We start from the raw sequence: 21657 nt of genomic DNA on the forward strand, positions 1-21657 counted from the left end.
TGGAGGGAAGGAGCCCTGTTCATACTCTATAAAAAATAAGTAAGTACCAGACTTCAAAAGAAATTTCTTTTCAAAATGTAAAGACGGGGAGCAATTATTTACATACTTCTTTACAATTCAAAACTCATTCATAGAAAATTAAAAGAAAGAAAATGGTAAAGATTTTAAGGAACTCTTAATTTTTCTCTCAGACAGGTATTTTAGAAATAATATTTTCCAGAAATAATTTTCCTTTGTTGACTGATCGCTGTGTCACCGGCACAGCCGCTGTCTATTTATAATTGACATTAGCAGTACAGCTGATCTGCTTGAAGAAAATCACTGCTCAGGATAAACCATGCTGTTCAAAAAGTCACACCAATTTCATCACCCATACTGCTATTATTTTGGCGTTTGCTGAGTTCTGGTATCATTTACCCTGGTCTATAAATACACCTCATTCCAGATTGCTTGGAGGGAATGGAACATAAAAGATTTCTGCTCTTTGGAGAATAACTTGGTACAGCAACAAGTGATTGTAAATCTTACTGTTCAGACTGTCTGAGTCCACAGGGGATGTGACAGCCACAGTTTGGGACACATTCGATGTAGCCAACTGTGATCCGTTCTACATACTGACATTCTCTGGTCTAAGCTTTTAGGGCCAGAGAAAGAGGACACTGTTTTGAATAACTGGGAAATCACCTCTAGAGAAACATTTGAGTTCTGGGAGCAGTGACCTGATGAAACAGGGAGCTGTTTATGGACAAAAAGTCACTATACTCTCAATTCCTCAATTTCCAAAGGAAGAGAACAGTGATGTGGGCTGAGGAAATGGCCCAGATTAAAGGGGACGAAAGAGGCATGACAATCAAATGCTGTAAAGCACCTGGGATTGAATCTTGGTCCAAGAAAACAAAAAGCTATAAAAGAGAGCACTGGGACAACTGGTGAAAGTAGCATGTGGGCCATGGTTAGTTGATAATATTGTATCGGTACCAAATTTCCTGAACTTTATAATTACCTGTTAACACATGTAAAATGTGCTAACACATGGAAAATACACACTGAAGTATTTAGGGGCAAAGGGGCATAACGTCTACATCTTGCTCGATAAGATTACATGGTCGATAAGGCAACAGTGGCAAAATGGTAACAATTTTTAGATCTGGATGAAGAGTCTTTTTTTTTTTTTTTTAAGATTTTATTTATTTATTTGGCAGACAGACATCATAAGTAAGTAGAAAGGCAGGCAGAGAGAGAGGGGGAAGCAGGCTCCCTGCCAAGCAGAGAGCCCGATGCGGGGCTCGATCCCAGGACCCTGAGATCATGACCTGAGCTGAAGGCAGAGGTTTAACCCACGGAGCAAATTTTGTCTGAGTTTAAAATGATACAAAACTAAGTTTTAAAAACACTAAACTAAAAAAAGACACCAACACCACATTGAAAAAAAAAAAAAAAAAAAAAGGAATAGGAACAAAAGGTTCCTAGATAATTGGATCCCTATCACATCTTGGGTGACATGGCCTTGCAAGGGTGCAAAGCGAGCACCCTGACTGACGAAGCAGAGAGGAGAAAAGTAAATGAAGACCATTCTCAGTGCTCTGATGCTGGTGGGTTCACCCACACACTGCTGTTTGCCCACATAGTCTCTGGGAGCACCAGGGAGTATCTTTAAGCCATGAAGATGAAGTCTTTGAAAACTGAGCATGATGTCACACAGACAAGGCTCCTTTGACACCAGCCTTTGACACCCCCCCCCTCCCAGATTTGCAACCAGGGGAAACCCCATATTGGTCTCTAATCTTAGTTACCCCTCTGCTACCTGGTCACGAAAAAGTAGATGAAAAGCCACAATCTACAGATGGCTATCTGGCTCCCAAGAGCCATGCACAAAGAGAATAGCAGGTCAGTGAAATCACTCATCAGGGGTCAATCCCAAGGAATATACCCCTGGGCAGTCACAGGAGAACTGTAACCCATTTATGAGGCATCCAGGAGAGGCAAGAGGTGGTATTAAAACTTAAAAGGAAGCACAGCTCAGTTCTCTCCATGGTGACCAACAGAGTCATGTGGAAAAGATGTTTCTGAGAATGTGATTATAGTCTTTTGCTAAATACCTAAATACCTTCGAAGTGGATTTGTCTGGGGTCCTGAGAAGGTCTGATAAAAAAGAAAATCTCAAAAGCATTGCTGAGAGCCTAAATCTTTTTCAACCAGAGTGCTGCTTCTGCTATGAGACAGTGTTTTATTCCTGAAGCCTGGGCCAGAGGGCCTGTTTGTAACCCAAAATGAGCTCCCCAGAGATCGGGGGTGGATGGAAAGCCTTTGCTTAAGGCTTGTTTCAGGGCGTCTGAGTCGAGCGGCCATGACAGTCGAGCATTAATGACCTGGTCAAAACGCAGGGAGGACTCAGAGGCAGCTGGAAGCACCTGAACATCAGTTGGTCAGAAAAAAAAGGCGGGGTGGGGGGGAGGGTGCGGAAGAAAGGCCCTTTGAGCAAAAAGATACCATCACAATCTAAGATGTACATAACTACTTCCTTTCCAACATTTGAACTTTTTAGAAATGAGAGGCTTTGAAATACTTTAATCAGGTGGAGGGCCCTGCCTTTGAGAAGTCTCTGGTAGCATTTTTCATCCTGAAGTTCATGGAGATGGACTCAGCGTCCGCCCGAGAGATCTAAACACCCATCAGCAGCCTTTTCTGTCCCCAGCCCCTGCCTCGCTCGAGAGAACCGGGTACGGCGGGCTCCACAGGCTGCTAAACTGACACGGGGGGTTGATGTAGCATGAGCCAGCCCGAAAGCAGGCTGAGACCACTCAAAGCTGGCTTGGAGACAGAGTGAGGGGGACCAGGCGCCAGACTGAGCAATCCTGCGGAGCAGGGGCCGGGCCGCTGACCAGGCAGTGGAGACACTTGAGGTCTGAGCTAAGGCAATGACAGCTGTAACCAAGGCAACAACTACAGCCAGGTTTCCCACCAGACATCAAATGGGCAGTGTGTTGTTAGGGAATGGGCAGAACTGGGATTTAGGCCCAGGCAGATGTCCTTAGAGGGGTATATTCGTGAGTGTCAGGCCCCTCCCAGTTCCTGGCCTGGGGGTGTGCTGGACCCAGGCCCTGAGAGGAGATTGGGCCTGCGGATGGCAAAGCAGTGGGAGCTCTCAGTCTGGGGCAGGGCATTAAGACGGGATCTTTACAAGTGCATGGAATCACCTGCCAGCCATTCAAGGATTCACAGCCTAAAAGGAGAGCTTATTCCTAAGATCTAGGCACTGGGCCAAACATGGTGGTGGGCAGAGAAGTCGTGGGTGCAAGAGCCTTGGAAAGGCAAGTGCCCTAACTCAAGTAGGGCGAGTGGGGAGGTCTGTCCTCTGGCAGCGTCCTGAGGGAGTACTGGGGGGTGACACGACACCGCTGTTTAACACCTGTGACTCGAGAGTAGGTCCCAGGTCAGGGAGCTTGGATTAACTCTAAGCCCAACCAGAGGGTGGGAACGAGATGCTTCATATGTTGAAATCATTCCTGTCTCAGCCTACTTGGGGAGATGAGGGAAGAAAATGCTAGGTCCAGCTGGGAAAAGCAGAGACAACAAGTCTGGAGCTACCCAAGATAAGGAAAAAAATGTTGGCACCTGTTAGGAAACAGAAGGACATAAACTATTTGTGAAATGCGAGATGAAGTATGAAAAATGGAGGCCTCGGTGTCTAAGACTCAGAATCTGGTCCACAGCTGCTGCAGGAAAGGCATCAAGCAGGCTCCCACTCACTCATTCACCAAGGCAGTGCCCTTTGCTGGTTCTCTTCAGCTTCAATCTGACTCTCTGGTCCCCAGGGAAGGGACAGGCATGTTTTGAAAGTTAAGTAAATAACATGAAGCTTCATGGCCCGGCATTTTCTGAGTGCCATACTCTGCTTTCACGGACATTAACTTATCATTTTCCCAACTGGATGGAACAGAGTCTTCTAACCCCGTTCCACAGATGCGGAAACAGAATCTCAGAAAGGTTAATTAACACGCCCAAGGTCACACATTTTGTAAGTGGCAGAGTAGGGCTGTGAATCCAGAGTTCTGACTCAGGAACGTAATGCTAGGATCACACCATTAAACCATTTTAAGGCCAAGATGTCAGGTTGGGAAGTTCTGAAGACCATCATGGAGCCTTGGCTAACCTCATTACAGGACAATGTGGATTGGTGGTCCCTGCAGCGGAAGGGTCTGTTTGTGGGCCGAATTTTGCAGACCGAGGGGCCATCAGCCCTTTTAATAAATAGTCCTTACTTGGCTGGAATCTTTCTTTTCTCTTCACCAGTCAGTGGGAAAGCACTCACATAGATTCTGTCTTTTTAAAAGGAAGAGTGTTTCCAGACATTACTTGTGAGGTGCTTCAGTAGACACTGTGACCTCCCATCTGCTTTGTCACCCCACCCTCTGTCCGCTGCGGACACTGAACAAACACCTCTTCTCCTGTATGTATCACTTGGAAATAGAAAAGTTCAATGTAAATGCCTGGCGACAAAGAGGAGGAACTTTCCAAAAATAATGATGAAGGGGTTGTGAAACGACTATTGACATCACTGAAATATTAGCTGATAAGATTAGAGAACAGCCCAATTTCGAGAAACAAAACAACGTTGGTTCCTGTGTTCTGTCCAATTTAGAGACTCTTTTAATCTTGGGATTACAGTTTGGTTTAAATCATTTTAATGAAAATATGTAAATATGCATTGTCTGGTTCTGTCTCACTAGCATTTTTTTTCTTTTTTAAAATTAGGATTAGTAAAAAAAAATACTATTTCGTTTTAGCATATTACAGTGTTTCTAATTTGGGGGTAGCACTTTAGCTCAAGTAGAAAATACTACTTTTCTCAGTCCCCTTGCTTGTAGAATATATCTTAAGCCATATAAAATTAGACACCAACTCTATCTTAAGTGAAAGTCAGACTTCAAAGGCCAGGTTCAAAAATTTATTTCCCATGCTCTGAAGATCAGAATGAGGGCTCATTAATAAGATTGGGACAACCACCGTTTCCCTGGGGGCTTTCAAAAAAAAATAATCACTAAAAGGTAAGGCCAATTGCATTTATGTGGATTATCATGAATATAGTGTTATCCTTCTTATTCTAGAACATTTGTCGACTTCTCACTTTTTTTTAAAAGATTTTATTTATTTCTTTGAGAGAGAGGGAGATAGTGAAAAAGAGCAAGAGCAGAGATGGGGAGAGGGAAAGGCAGATGCCCCGCTGAGCAGGTAGACTGACGTGGGGCTCGACCTCAGGACCCTGAGATCAGGACCTGAGCTGAAGGCAGACTTAAGACACTTAACCGACTGAGTCCCCCCGATGCCCCTAGAACATTTGTTTTTTAATGTACTTTGAATTGATTTGCTTACTTATTTTCCCAGAAAGTAAGGATGTCCTCTCTTTTCCAAACACCAAGTTTATGGAAATTACAAAATTGGCCACGATTAAAGAATTTGAGGATTTACTTAGAAAGAGAAATTAAATTAAGTCCATGATATAAATATCATAAACATGTCACAGAGATTATGTATACCAAATATTAACAACTTTAAACACGGAGATATTCGTAGGTCTTGGGTACCTAAAATTAGAAAGAGTCTTTATCATTCTATTCAGTAGAGTTTGAGAGTTTTTCTACCTACTCGGCCACCTGTGTGTGGATCTAAGATATGCTTTAAAGAGAAACATGGGGAGGGAATGTCTTCATATTCTTTAATTTTCATTACGTAGTAGGCAGGGATGGTGAAATCTCCCTATGACAACTGGCCTGTGCTGTCAGAAAAATTAAATTCACTCTGTGAGGGGGAAAAAAGAGTAACGTAGCAGAAAAATGACTATTCCATTAAATAATTTTTTTAAAGGAGATTACAGGAGAGGTGAGAAAATTAGAAGGAATTAAATCAAGTCCTGACCCCAGGCGTCTACCGAGAAAGGAAAATCCGGTATGGGAGCCAGAAGAGAAAGAGAATGCTTACCTGTCCGATTCTGGCAGGAAACAGGAGAAAAAGAAATGTCATCTAGAGCAACGTATCCTCCTTTAGGACCATTGAAAGCAACTTCAAAAATAACCTGCCGGGGAAGATGACGGATTGTTACAGGTTTACATATTTTCTGTCAGGCTTCAGAGCCCTTAACTAGGATCTACGGATTTTTTAAAAAGATTTATTTATTTATTTGAGAGAGAGAGAGAGAGGCAGAAGGAGAGAGAGAATCCCAAGCAGACTCCATGCTGAGCGTGGAGCCTGACACAGGGTTCGAACTTGTGACTCTGAGAGCATGATCTAAGCTGAAACCAAGAGTCCGACCCTCAGTGGACTGAGTCATCCAGGGCCCTCTCTTAATTATGACTTAAAATGATGTGGCCGCCAAGCCAGGTGATGGCAAGTTGTAAGTACTTGTAAGTACTTGATCTACAGTTTCCTTAAGGGGGAGGGACTAGTGAGCCCTAAGTTGTGTTTTATTGGTGGAGTCCCCCTCGCTTGAGTGTATGTCACTCTCTGAGAGAACCACAGACTCGACAGTTTGAGTGATGACCTTCGATTGGAGGAACAACAGGCCCCTTGCCGAATGCAGGCCAGGCTCTCCACTGCCCTTCCCAGAGAACTAAGCCCCAGCAGGGTTCTTTCCCTTTTTGCCATATGAAATTCTCTGTGAGGGTTCTGAACAAGACACAGAATCAAAGAAGACGACCTGTCTGCTCAGGCAAAATTGGGCCCCACATCCGAGGTATGGATGTCAGGGTCCAGCCTGCCCAGGCACATCCAAATGGTCGGAGAGAAGGTGAGGTTGTTAAGGGGTTCAGCCCTTCTGTGTTTCTTCCTTCTGGGCCACCAGCTCTACTCTGAGGTCAAGGGACTCCCTTCTGCCTGAGCCCATGGGGATGGGGAGGGGCGCACATGGCACTGCACACAGCCGGGAGCACGGTGGAAAAACCAGCCCAGAGGGCAGCCCACCGGTGAGCAACACAAGAGGTAGTGGTGGCAGGGGCTGAAACTCAGGCCAGGCAGGTGACCTGTATGCATGACCTGAGCTCGGTGGGACACAGCAGGACAGGGTGCAGAGGGTCCTGAAATGGGGAACCCAAGCCTGGTCCATAGGGGCGCCTGCTACTCAGCTCCCTCCATTCCGGAGTTCAGGCCCAAAGTGTCTGGACCTACCAAATCATCAAGAGGACCTGGATCTCTGTATTTTTTTTTGGAGATCATTGGGTTTTTCCGTGTTGGTGATTTCCTCAAACACTAAAGCCAACATGGCAAAACAAGGAACAAACAGCCCACCACTGCGGCAGCCAGGCAAACAGCAGTGGGCGAGATCTGACCTCTAGGATCCTAGTTCTCCAAGCTCTTCTAAAGAGGCAGACAGACCAGGGTTCAAGTCCCATTTCTGGCACTAGTTAGTTAACCTTGACTACATTGTTAAGAGGGATCTACCTGCTTGTATATCTTTACAATATACACAAAATATCAGTGAGTCTTTTTTGAGCAAAACTAAGATTTTTGACTTCAAACTAGACGACAAAAGCTTTGCCTTTGTTATTTATGAAACAGGCATAATAACCCCTACCTTGGTGGACTACTGAGATTAAATGGGATGAGGTATGGAACGTCCCTAACATGTAGTCAGGTGCATCCTGAGTTCTGTATTGAATTCATGCGGATTTCTCCAGGCTGACCCCCTCTTCAACCCATATTCAGGCTTGAGCCTACTTAGCCACTAATTAGCTCAAGCAGGTTCCTTCCCTCTTCCAGGCCTTAGTGTCTCCGGTTTTCAAAGAAAGAGTGTGGAGATGATCCAGCGCAGCTTAACGCTGGTCCCACAGACACTGGGATTCTGCAAAATCTAAGAGAGGCCCCGGAAGTTGGTTGCTGGCAGAGGTGAGGGGGTAGGCTGGGAACAAAGGGGAAAGATGTGGACCAGGGAGAAGGGGCCATGGAGTTCACAAACACAACTCAGGGCCGCGGCATTTCCTCTTCAGGGCGCTCGCTGATCGAGTGCAGGACAGGGTTTGATCTGACTCAGCAGGTGAAGGAGACTGCTTCCCATCAGGATGTGGAAGTCACAGTGCAGGTGCCAGCCCAGCGTCTTCCCTCTTGTTTGGAAAATGGGGTCTCCGATGTCTGTTTTCCTTTTCAGAATTCATTGGAGGATATGGTGACATTAAATTCCCCGGGCTCTGCAGGGTGAGTTCCTTTGGCGGGATTTCCAGTAGCAGCATCGTGCATCAGACTGCGGGGGCAAAAGCAGGCCCATGGGACCCGAAAGGATACACACTGAGGGGGGATATGTCCAGAATTGTGACTTTTTCAGGCACTGATGTAAAAGAAAATTCAGCCAAGTCTCACTCGTACAAATGCTGCCCAGGGAGTTCATGGTCGGATGGAAGGAGTTCGCAAAGAGACTGTCTTGTCAACTGTGTGTGTGACTCATTGGACTTTAATAGAAGGGGAAATTTCTGAAACAGTATGTGCATTTCTTTTCCTCCTTATAACCCAAACTCAGAAAATTTTCCATTGGGCTGCAAGAGCAAACCAAGGCCTCATCAGACTTGGGGCTCGGAAAGAATGCATGTCCTGCAAAAGTCATGGTGCTCTCCATGGAGCTGTGGGGTGGGGGGGCAGGGGGTCTGAAGGGGGTACGGGGAGTGGCAGGCCTGTCTTCAGTACACAGGACAGGTCACAGACCAATCCGACCCCAACGCTCTGGGAGGCTCCACATCAGGAGAAGAATCCACCTCTTCTGTACTTTAAAGGGAACTCGGGGACATATTACAAAAGGCACAAAGCACGAAGTGGGGGATGTTGACAAACCTGGGGTCTCTAAAGCCCTATGTATAGCCCCAAATCTGAAACCACAATTTGCACCGATTCTAAGGGTCCTCTGGGGTCCTCCGACAGAGCTGGGCCTCTGCCTTCAGCTCCAGGTCAGATCTGAGTCCAGGACTTTCCTAAGTGCCAGGCACTCCGCAGCTGTGTGACCTAGATAAGAAGTACCAAACCGCTCGGGCTCTCCTTCTTCTCCTTTCCTTATCTGCAACATGGGGATAATTTTATGTACTTTGGATTGTTGTAAGCACTGGAATGCACACGTAAACAGAGATCTGTATCACTATACATGCTTGGAAAACAGGCCCGCAGAGATGAACACCAAAATGTGTTCTCGTCTCTGCGCGTTCAGCTTGGGTGCTTTGAGTCTGTTCTGCTTCCCTGAACTTTCTGATGCTCCTGCGCTGGACATGTATCAGTCACAGGACTATAAAAGGCTTTAAAACGAAAGCACACAGTCTTGTTTCCAACTGGGGCCACAATCACAAATCTTTCTAATTCTTAGGACATTATTTATACTGTAAAGGTGGAAAGGAGGTCAGTTTTTCTTCTTCCCATTTTTTTCTTCTTCTCCTTCTCTCTTTTTCTCTAGAAAAGACTCTTCCCTCGAGTAAGGGAAAGCTTCAGCCCTGCTCTCAGGATGGGGAGTTCAAGAGTGGGGTTCAGCCGAGGGGGTTCACCTCTGTGGAAGTCACCAGGACCCCAGGGCGAGGCCGAGAGGGGACGTGTGCCCATGAAAGGTCGTTGGTGGACTGGGTCTTCCCTGTGTGTCCTCAGGGGAGGTAGTCTGGTTAGAAAGCGGGAAACTAAGGGGAAAGAGAGGAAGGGGGCAGCACAGAGGGGCCCAGGGAGAGGAAGGAAAGATGAGGATGGACGCACAACAGAGAGGAACGAAGGAGCGTGGCCCAGCATCTCCTGGTCGGCCGGCGAGCCTGCGGGCGGCATCCCCGCCCCGTGCACCGCAGTCCCGCCACGGCTCTCCTCCCTCCACACCTACCTCCATGGGGTACGGCGCGCTGAACTCCACCTCAGCCAGGTTCCAGGCAGCACTCTCCGGCTGGTCCGTCTTCCAGAGCTCCTCGTAAAGGCCGGCCCCGTCCCGAGTATAGAGGGAGAAGCTATTGTCATTCCCCTGCTGGAGCCGGTAATAAAAGGACAGGCAGCCGGACATGGGGGCCGTGGTCATCGGGGAGATGAGCTGCGCCACCTCCTGGAAGTGCTTGACGTACACCGAGTCCACGTACATGTAGTGGCCTGAAAATCACAAGGGCACAGCACACAGCGTGAGACAGGCTGGCGTGGGGAGCGGAGGTGGTGGCTCGCAGAGGACACCCTTGATGCTGGGACTGACCTCAACATGATCTAGAGGGAGGGTGGCGAGGAGGAGTTAGGGCTGCAAGACGTTTGGTTTGACCAGGGGTGGACGGGTCTTGTGGTTGGAAGGGGGTAGCCAGGAGTTCAAGGTGCTCTGCTAAGTCCAAGCCAAGAGCCGTCCTCTCTCCTCACCTCACTTGTGGGTGAAGTAAAACACACACACACAAAAGTAGATGTAGACGCGTCAGCTACAAAGTGCTGGGATTTTCACAAGCTGAACGCAGCTCTGGAAAGAAACTGGGCATGACCCCAGGAGGCTCCCCCTTCTCCCAAGCCTTCTATGAGTTACAAGATTTCTAAGAACATACCAAGCATACCGTCTGTTCCTACAGGGGCACAGAGGGACCTACTTGCCCATATATCTTTACAATATACACAAAATGTCAGCGAGTCTTTTTTGAGCGTAACTAAGATTTATGACTTCAAACTCGATGACAAGCTTTGCCTCTTTAACAGAACGTGTAGCCAGGGTTGGGATTCTGGAGGTCAGACTTGGGACACCACACTTGGCAAGGCCTTGGGGGGCTCTGGGCCCGGAGGCCGACCTCTGTTAGAAGCATTTTGGTGGAAGAGAGGAACCAGGAGGTGGAATGAGAATTGGCATTGGATTTGGCATTGAAGAGACCTGGGGTCGAGTTCTGTTGGGACCTCAAACAAGTTACCGAGTATCTCCAGGCTTGAGTATCCTGATCTCGACAGGGAGAACCAAATGCTTCCCTTCTAGGGCGAGTTCGAGCATTCCATGGGGTTACACATGTGATGGGCTTAGTGTGGACTTGGCACATTATAACTGTCTAACGCAATTACAACAAATGAAAGGAATGTCATTAATGATTCTGCTACCAGACCTTCCCCATTGTCTACTTTGTGTAAAGGCTCATTGTCATTATTGGCAATTGAAGCTGCAGGGACAGACGGGGGCTATGCCTAGTAGCTTCGATAGAATGACCTTCCTATTGGTAAGTGCGGAACAATTACAGCCTAATGTCTCTGTTTTGTTGCACGCTGCCTGGCCAATAACAGGGCCTTGTATCCTCCGCACATTAGCAGTCAGAGTCCTAGGAACAGTTTATACCTGCAGAGACCTCACCTCAACGTGGCAGAGGGGAGAGGTGGCTCGAGCAAGGCTCGCTTTTTCCTGGCGGCAAACTGTTCGACCCCCTGAACCATCTCCCTTGTTTAACCACGATTTCTCTTAGCCTCGTGCCAACCATAGAGATTACTATGTGCCAACATAGAGATCACAAACTCAGATGACGGCAGGGACCAGCCTGATCAGGTGTACCACCGAAGCAAACTGGGTCCTGGGAGAAAATCAAGGGATCCCTTTGTTGCCAATGTTTGAAATCATATTTCATCCGCACTGAAAAACAGCAACGAAGCTTCTTGGAAACATCGGAAAATCGGGTGGCGTTGAGCCCATGGTCTCGAGCAGCCGCCACCAGCGGGTGGCCCAGGGTGGCAGCTCCCGCGTGGGCTGGTTTCTCTAGCCCAGGACTGAGTGCACCCCTCCCTCTGCTCCCACCTGTTGCCCTGACATCCAGCCCAGCACTTCAGGCTTTTCCCACTGAAGCTCAAAATCTAAATTTTCATAGCAAATCTATCCTTTAAAAATAATAACCCCTGTCTGAATGTGCTAGGGTTGCTATAATGGAGTACTACAAGCTAGATGGCTTAAACACCAGAAATTTATTTTTCCCCCCAGCTCAGGAGGCTGGAAGTCCCAGACCAAGGCATCAGCTGGACTGGTTCCTCCCAAGGGCCGTGAGGAGAATCTGATCCAAGGCTCTCTCCTAGCATCCGGTGGCTGGCTGGCAATCTGTGGCCTTCCTTGGCTAATAGATCTCTGCCTCCGTATTCACAATGTTCCTTCTCTGTACAGGTCTCTCTGTATGTCTAAATCTGTCCCCCCCGCCCGCCTTGCTTTTATAAAGACACCACTCATATTGGACTAGGAAACGACTTCGGTATGACCTCATCTTAACTAATGACATCTGCAACCACCCTACTGCCAAATAAGGTCACATTCTGAAGGACTGGGCGGGGGGGGGGGAGCGGTTAGGACTTCAACATATGGTTTGGAGGAAATACATTTCAACCCATAACACCCACCACCGCAATTTTTTAAACTCTGTGTATGCCAAATCAGCGTATCTGCAGGCTGGAGACAGCTGATGGGCTCCCAACTTTGCTGACTCTGGAAAGGGATTTCAAAGCACGAGTCCACATGTCAGACTGAACAGAATCAGAGAACCTCCAAACTGGAAGGAAGGCCATGCCTCCCCCTCCTAATGCACTGCAGCGGGGGGAGGGGGGAGCAGCCAGCCGCCCCCCCGAATACTTTACTAATAGAGAACACATGCCAGCCTCTGCGATGCACCTTTGCTCACTGAGAGCTCTTGGGTCAAAGGTGGAGAGGAAGGGTTGAATACTCTTCGTAACGTGTCTTCCAGTGAAATGAACACTTTTCCAACATATACTGGAGGTGGGGGTGGGGGATGAGGGGTCTGGGTGGAGGAGAGACCTAATATTTTATTTCCTTGGTTCTTCATTGTGGGGGCCATGGAGGCGCTTCGGATACCCCTCCGGCGAACTTGCTGCAAGGACCATAGCTGACTGACAGCCTCCAGCTGCCTCGCCTTTGGGCCACGTCGGCATTTGTGCCAAGGCCAAGTACACTGGGCTACTCAAGCACAGCTGGTGACTAGGCAGAGCAGGAGTCCCAGAGCGGGGCCATTCCGCCTGACAGGTGTTGTCTAACAGCTCCCATCAGCCTGGCCTTTCCCTCCTCCAGGCATCAGCCTTCTATCCTGTGCTGGAGGCCTCCCCCAGCCACGGCCACGTTACGACTTTTGTGGGCCCTAGCCCCTTTGGCCGCCGTGGGTCCATGCCTCCTCAAAAAATATTAAACATTCTAATTTATGACTGCATTGGTATAAAGACGAACATAATTTAGGCCGGGCTGATTATTTTGTTGTTAGCGCATTCATTTTTCCCTTCTGATTTTAGAATAAATAAAAACATTCTCATGGATCCTAAAAATGTCATGGTGCCAAGGCACTGTGGTTACTATGCCTCATGGATATGTTGACCTGGGCCGCAGTGCTTCCTGCTCTCAACTCCTCATCCTTTGTGGCTGATAAATCTCCTCACCTAATCCACGCTTAGGGTCTTCTTCTTGGAGGCCCCAAAGTGACACGACCATGAATAGGGAACTCACTCCACCGAGGGTGGGGGCACCTCCGAGGCCTCTGGGAGACTCTCGGTGAATCCGTAAGACTTCGCCATCCACCTGGAGCCGTTCCTTCTGCCTGCGGGGTGCGTGCTAACTGGGCTTACAGAAAGGTCTCACCCCCTGTCCCATTAGGAACCCAACTTCCTCACAGCTGACAGAGAGCAGACAGTCTTCTTTAAAGACCAGATACTCACCTGCTGTGTGGGTGATATTTTAATCCCTGAATTTGCCGTTAAAGTGCTTCATTAAAACTCACGCACCACACACTCAGCCAAGGGAGCCACGGTCGCACTGCTGTTCCCAAAACCACCCAGCGAACACAACGTGACGTGCCCACAGTGAGTCAGAGAGGCTGCCGGTGCTGACACCGCGTCTCCTCGGGAACCACTAGACCAGACCGCACTCTGTTGCCCCCCCCGCACCCCATCGTTCAGTTGTTGCCCAAGTTCAGTGCTATTTACGGACAATCTGAGTACGACTGTTTCTCACTGGGAAACAAAAGGTAGCTGGCACATCTCTGCGGAAGGGGTGGGGATGACTCAGAAATCACCAGGCGTCTGCCACAGGAGGCCAGGCTGGAGGGACAACCCCAGCCCAGGCTCAGTGTCGTCGGGTACGACCCACGCTGAGGAAGAAGAGCAGGGGTCTGGGTGAAGGCAGGCCCCGTTTTGTGCATCTTCCCGAGGGGAAGGAAGAAGGGAGCCCGCAGTTCTTGGGAAATTATGTCTCTCATGTTTGGCATTATGGGAATGTTCCTGCCCTGTTCAATGAGGCCAACCTTTCTGCCTGGCCCAGGGTTCTAGGGCCTCCAGAATACTTGCGAGAGGCAATTTATCTGATCCTTTGAGTAGGATGAAAGTAGGTATTGACGGGCCCTGGATGTATAGATCCTATAATTAACCAGATCTTGGGGGGATCCTACAGGCCACAAAGATCTGTAAGTATTCAGACTTTAACTGGAAATGAAAGAGTCCAGGAGGGACCATGAGATCTCCACACAATTAAACATTGAGACGCTCAGGGCCACTCCCCTAGTCATTGTTGCTTTGCCATACACTGACATGGAGCCCGTCTGTCCTTCCCTAAATCTGGATGATACACAAAGAGGCTGCAGCTTCTAGGGGGAAAAAAACAATTTCCAATTTTGTTGAAAGATCAAAATCTCTGAAATGCCGGCCACAGGCCTGCTCCAAATCATGCCTGTGGTAACGACACATGGTTACCCGCTTCCCTTCAGGCCATAGCCCCCTGTAGGTTAGCTCGATGGTCCTTGGGCAACCAGGGACTGCTTTCGGGGAGCCACTTTCCCTTGATTTAAGAAAAAACTTTTGAGGGCAGTTACTGAACTTCTATTTTCGAACAGTCTGGCGGACCAGCACTCCCCTGAAACGGCCCTGGGCTTGGCTCCGATGCTAAGGCATCCTCTGACTCAGCTGTGCTTTGGCCTCCTTGGCCACACTTGTGCTCCTATTGCGACGTCTACGTCTGTGTCCTGCTGTCTGGACAAGCTGTCTCCCGGGTGAGGCAGAAAGCGTGGTCTGAAGAAACACAGGCCGGCTGGAAAGCCCTGCTGGTCTACTGCCGCTGTGAGGACACGGCTCCCAAGTCAGGAGGTCCCCACGCCTGCCCTCTCCGTCTACAGATGCAACAGACATTACGGATCTTTAGTTCTAAGGGTTCAGGTAAGTTTGACTACAGTAGGTAGCCTGACTACAGTTCAGGCTCTGGTCTTCTTACACAGCTTTCAGAGATGACATAAATGTAATAAATGAACACGAAGTGGGATGTCCCCTTGTCTCTGTTAAGACCTCAGTGCCAAGAGTGACAGTGACAAGTACTGCCACTCCGTGGTCCAAGACCGGTCCTGTAGCATATGCCACATTGTGGCATCCCTGGGGTCTAAGCCAGGGCCACCAGACGGACCCCATCTCCCTGCTCCAGCTGGATACAGGAGGGGCCCAAGAAAGATCAGAAATCATAGACAGAGTCTCTCTGAAAACAGATATCCCAGAGCTTATCTGCCATGTGTTTTCTTTTGGACCCCCAGGGAGGGGTTAGGGATGGCTTCCCCTTTGTTGTCTGGATCCAAGAGAAGAGGCTTAACGGAGGTATGCCTGGAGAGAGTGGAGGAGGGAAGCCACCCTCCAACCTTGCCCTGACCCAGGCTTGCAGAAATTCCTGAATTCTTCAGTCACTCTGGGCCTCAAGAGAGGAGGGTCCTCATTAAGCTTTCCCAAGAGGAAAGTTTAATCAGTGATAACTGGGGTTTGCGGCGTACAGACTGGTTGCCTGACTCTTGACTGTATATACCTAGAAGCAAGATGTCTGTAAGGACCTGTGTGGGCAGAGCAGAAAGGATTTTGTTGCCAGCGAGCTGTAACTTCCAGAGTGTGGTGGGGCGAAGATTTGAATTTCCCCTTAGCCTAAGTGGGCAACTCGGAAGGGACAAGAATGTCTCGGAAGGACTCTTCTCAAAAGGACTGGATGCAGGTGGTAACTCCACCGGGGGCTGGCGAGGTGTAGGGTTGCTCCTAGGTCCCAGAGTGGATCCACAGATGGCCAGCGGAGAGGGCCTCACCCCTGTCTCCGAGCAGGGAAGTGGGGTTCCGCACTGGCAGTGAGAGAAACAGCCGGCTTGTGCCCTCCTGCGGTATAAAGGTCATGAGCTCCAGCTTCCACAGCGCTGGTCACAGAAAACCATCTGTCCCCTTCCTTTCTTTTCTGTTCCCCTGTCACACCTCCTCCAGCCCCACAGGAGCCGGACGCAGCACAGTGAGTGGGTAAAGAGGAAAGGGAAGAGCCAAGGCAAAATGAAGGGAAATAAAGCCCAAGCCCTTCTCTCCATGGCTCCCCCGTGCTTTGGTCTGGGGGAGATTCGAATCAGATGAAATGCTGACGTTTTGACCGGATTGAACTGACCCTGAGAAGGAAGGCTGTTAGTTCTACTTGACCGTGCCCAGAAAGCTAAGGGAAGTCACCCAAGGACACGGGAAGGTGAACGGCAGAGCCTGGACAAAGGCGACGGTGAGAACATTAATGAAGCTGCTTCCCTACCGAAAGCACACACAAGGAACCAAACGGATCAATGCCCCGAGTAAATGAACAGCGCTGGTAGGCGGATGCTTGAGCTCAGGCTGAACTGAAAGGAGAAAAAAGGGCCATGAATTATGGAGAGATGCTCCATCCACCTCCCAGTCCTGGAGGCAATAAAATCATTCTGACCTTAATTTAGGCTTTGAAACCTTGCTCAGCTCCCAGAGCGGCACCCTGAGTGTAGGCAATTCTAAAAATCTCAGCAAAGAAACTGATTTCCCTCATTATTTTCCCAGTAATTACCTTCTTTTGGCCAAGGCAGGTAGGAAACAGTAACGATCTGAGCTGTCAGTAGGTTACCTCGTGGAAGATATTTTGTTTCACTTCATAAAATATTAACAGAGAAAAAAAAATCCATACGTGATGAATCGGAATTAGGTGACAAAAATCAGGACAAAATCCTATCCCCTCCAATATTCCCAAGGTGTCTCATGGGAGTTCTGACTACATCCTTAGCCAAATGAGACCAATATTTGTAGACTGTTCACTTGAAAAACCGGGCTCGTGGTTTGGGGCTATTAAAAGTACGTGGCCAAATGAAGGAAAAGTCACACAAGTGTCACATTTTTCAGACACTCCATTCACTCTTCCCTCTTCTTTGACCAAGGCCAGAGCCCTCCTGGGACAATGTCGCTCAGCCTCCTGAAGTGTCTAAGAAGGCACATGGCTTCACGCGCCCCTTGCGCTCATTCCCTGGCTTTTCCCTGAAAGCAAAGGCACAGCCACTTCCAGTATATGAATGAACATGAGATGAGTCTTTTTGAGCAAAATCTGGTGCTGTGGGCAGACATCTGAACCCTTCGATCTCTACTTTGCCAACCACATTGGTAGAGCTCAGGAAAGACTGATACATCCAGCAGAAGGCAAATGTACTAAGAAAGGCAATCCCTCTCTTCCTGAGAGCACTGGAGGGTTTTGTTTCGGTTTCGTGTTCCCCAAGAGTGATTCTGGTCAAAACTCCGAGTCCTATGGGCTTTTCAAGGAAAATATCTGAGATTCTATGGAACTCTTCTGTTTTTGCTCCATCTCACATAGGAAGAAGTCTTATATAAGAGTCTACATGGGAGGAGTGTGAGAGTGAGTGTGTGTGTACGCACGTGCATTTGTGTGTACATCTTTTGGGTGAAAAGGAAATAGTTGTCTGGCTACAAGTGGTCAAAACATCAGTGTAAAAGTTTAAGAAGAACTGGAGAGAAATAGCAGAGAGCTGGGAGGAGCGAGTAGAATGTAGGCACCCAGGCTCTAGCTCATGAGCAGGAACGTAACCCAGGTCTACGGGCCGCTCTGCCGTCATCTTACATCCTGGAATTCTCAAATATTCTCCAGCCACAGAATAAGGTATCCACTCTCAGACCTGTACACCTGAGTATATGCTGTACTTCTTATCCATCTAGTCAAATTCAAATGCTGTGATGACTTCTTCTAGAAAGCTTTCCCTGAACCCCAAAACCTAGGTGATCTTTTACTTTCCTGTGGTCCCTTATCTTTTATTTCATGTTAGCCATGCACCATTGCTCATATTTACAGAGCATTTTGGTATTTGACTAATTTGTGAAATGCCATAATATACATTAACATAGGACTGTATTAAAGGCACTGAGAAGTCCTGAAATAAAGAATTCTGTCAAGCTTTCTTTAGCTCAGGGTTTCCCCAGTTTATTCCCCCCCCCCCCCCCCCCAGTTACAATGAGTGGTGAATTTGGGAATTTTGAGGTACAGCTTAGGAGTAAAACACTAGAACGCAAAGCATCTTAGGGATTATGGAATTCAAATTCTTCATTTGCAAACAGGCCAGTGGAGACCCTGAGAAGTCAAGGGATGGCCCAGAGCAATCCAGCACTCAGATAACTGGGTCTGGAGCACAACTGCTGAACTCCTAGCATGATTCTCTTTCTCTGTCCCTTGTTGACACAGATGCAGGCAGAATGTTCCATGGTCACAAATGAGAGGGAGGAAAGTCTAGGGCTGATGCACTCCTCAGAGGATAGATGGCACTCAAGTGATTCAGTCAAATGGATGATCAGACTATAGGACACAGATCTGTTGCCTTCCCCCACAAATACGTGTTCTCCCTAGCCAAGTGGTCCTCACCATCCTTGAGGATAAAAAACGATACAGGGAGCCTGGCTGGCTCCCAGTGGATACTCAGTGGAGTATACCCAGGGCAGTATATGACTCTTGATCTTGGGGTTCTGAGTTTAAGCTCCACGTTGGGTGTAAAGATTACTTTAAAAAGAACATCTTTTAAAAAAGAAAGAAAGAAAAATGATGCACCGAACACGTAGTCATTAAATCATGCTATTGGTTACCCAGCGGATCGGACTCTGCAACTAATTTTTAAGTGATTTGGGAAAAGTTCTCCAACACTTCCCCACATTTAAGTTTGGACATCTACGATGATGACACCGAGGATTATTGCAATTTAAGGCATTAGTCTTTCAAGATTCTCTCTATTCCCTGTACTATATTCTTAAGATACGGCAGAATGTTATATAAATTGTCCTACTCCTTGAAACAAAGCTTTCAAGAATTGGTAACATTTTGTTGTTTTGAATGAACCCAGTTGTTATTTAAAACACTCACGCAGATTCATGGAGTAGTCTGCCACACGAGGTAGTCACACACTCAGCACGAGACACTTACAGTGTGCTTCCTAGAGTGGCCACAAGTGGAGATGGGCTCTGTGTCTGCAGGGCCAACATACGAGATATATATATATATCCCCAATCTTTCATCATTTCCAAAAGTGCTAACCTTTACTTTAAGAAGAAAGGAAGTGAAAATGTTTTGTCTTTTTCAATCTCAATTATTTCTATTTCTAATCTCAATTATTTACATAATTCTTCATGTACGTGACCTTAGATGTATCTAAAGAAATCATTTCTGGGGTGTTTTTTTGTTCGTTGGTTCTACCACTTGGTTTTCCGTTTACTGAGATAACCACGGTCTGATTAACCAAACTAAATACACGGCTGCGATGGCATCTCTCCTTGCTCAAAGACCTCCAAAGGCCTCCCGCTGTCCACAGATCAAAGTTAAAATCTCGTTCCCGGCATTTGAGGCCCTTTAGAAGTTGTCGCTCTACTGCTCTCCCAATGCGCTCTCTCCCGGGGCTACCCCTTGTGACCGCTACCATGTATCACTGCTCTGGCCCTCTCTTGCCTCTGCCTGTCAAAGTCATAACCACCTCTCAAACTCGGTTGACTTCTTTCATCATGTCTTCTAGAAAGTCCAAGTAGTAAGTGATCTCTCTGGTCTCTGAACACCCAGCACTTTTCTGTTTTTGAGGGAAGAGGGGGGACCATTCTTGGAGCATTCGGCACAAGCTACCTTGCCTTACGTCCATGTGTGACAAAAATCCTTTTCCCTTTCTTGAATGTGTGTTCTTTGGACCTGGGCCACGGGGGATGTGCCATTTTGTTGTCATTTTCCCAACCAGACCCAATACGGGGTCAAATGAATGAAAATGCTAGATCCAAAGCTGGATTTGTCTTAAACACGTGAGCCCAGGAGGCTCCAACATTTTACTATATAGTTACTTATCAACATTTTGTTGTAAGAAGCCTGGACATGTTGAAAAAGAAAAGGAACACATTAAATGAAGTTTGCAAACCAGAAGTTGACTAACTGGGCCTGACCTGAAGATGTGTTTTATTGGCCCAGGCAGTGTTTTTAAAGAAAATATTTACCAGGGAGTGTGGGTGGCTCAGTAGGTTAAGCAACTGCCTTGGCTCAGGTCATGATCCTAGGGTCCTGGGATACAGCCCAAGTTGGGCTCCCTGCTCAGCAGGAAATCTGCTTCTCTCTCTCCCTCTGCTCCTCCCTGTGCTCATGCTCATGTGCGTGTGTGTGTATATGTGTGCATGCGTGCGCCCTCTCTCTCTCTCTCAAATAAATAAATAACATCTTAAAAAAAAAGAAAATATTTACCAACTATAAAAAATTAGGGAAATCTCACACAAAACCCCTGTCTTCCTGATTATCTTAGGAAGTCAAAAGATCTGTCCTTCCGAACCTGCATTCTCACATAGCAGCAATTAATTAGAGCTTTGTACAGGGTCTGTGCTCCCTAGTTTGCCACACTCCTCACCCATCCCACGTGTCAGTCCCTTCATAACATCTGCCTGGTTCCTTTAGAAAATTGAGTGTGAGAGTCTGGATATACTAGAAGCAGTCTCAGGATGGAAACTGTCCGGAGCCAAGATAAGCTTGCAGGATGGGCACTTAAAGAAAAGTCAGAGACAAGGTTACAAATATTCCCATGAAATACCATGAAAGAGGAACAATGCAAAGAACCAAAAAACGTTGCCTTGTCTTCAGGTATGGGGACACATTGTCATTGTCAACAATGTGTTAGGACTAAGAAGATGACCTCAGGATCCACATGGCAGCGGATCAAACTAGAAAAAAGGACTGTTTGCAGCAGAACCGAAATTCCTTCTTGCTCTTGATGGAAAGTGAGTCACCAGAATCTTCTCATTAGTCAACAAGCCCTGGGGGTTGAGGACTGGAGCGTCTTACAACTATGGGGAGACCCCGGCTTTCAGGAAGCCTCTGAGGGTCCAGGTGAGGGCTGGTCATAAGCCTTTGGAAGTTAGCCTTTGCCCACATCTGTATCTCCCATCTGCGGAGACAGGCCCCTCAAAGCGGACTCCGACCAAGAGCCTCTCCTCCCCATTTCCCTGCAGAGTCCGCCCCCTTGGCCACTAGGTGGCCCTGTTGCTTTCAAGATTCACCATTGGGCATTGAGGCTCACCTCAGGGCCACTTGGGAAGTTCTTTAGGACTGGTTCCCATCCCTAGGTCTATTTTTAGTGAAAAGCAACCTAGGATTATTCCCGGCTTGCCTTTAGGGATAAGAAATATAAAACAACAAATCAATAAGAAAGTAAAGGATAACATGGAAAGGTGAAAAGAGCAAGACCAGGTCACAGGTGGAGAAAAGCCTTGAACTGGGCGCCGTTAGCCTTAGTTACAGAGCTCCTGTCTGCAGCCAGTCTCGGTCTTATGATCCGTCGTCCATCCCTGCTCTTCCGCCAGGCTTCCCAGTCCCTACCAACCCTCCCTTCTCCCTTCCCTGTTGACAGGGCCGTAGTTGGGTCCGTGGACGGGGCAGGAGAGGGAGGTGGA

At 47.8% G+C, this 21657-nt stretch overlaps 1 protein-coding gene across 2 annotated transcripts in view; it reads right to left on the reverse strand.

Moving 5' to 3' along the window:
• The window catches only part of MAMDC2 (MAM domain containing 2), a 141561-nt gene that overhangs the window by 53004 nt on the left and 66900 nt on the right, over positions 1–21657 (reverse strand). For both annotated transcript variants that reach the window (XM_059143456.1, XM_059143457.1), the window contains exons 6-7: positions 9824–10080; positions 5980–6073 (exon numbers count right to left, since the gene is read on the reverse strand). In XM_059143456.1, coding sequence (XP_058999439.1) covers positions 5980–6073; positions 9824–10080 — 351 coding nt within the window. The remainder of the gene's footprint in view (positions 1–5979; positions 6074–9823; positions 10081–21657) is intronic.

This window comes from Mustela lutreola, chromosome 12, assembly GCF_030435805.1.
Source record: "Mustela lutreola isolate mMusLut2 chromosome 12, mMusLut2.pri, whole genome shotgun sequence".
NCBI classification, from domain to species: Eukaryota; Metazoa; Chordata; class Mammalia; order Carnivora; family Mustelidae; genus Mustela; species Mustela lutreola.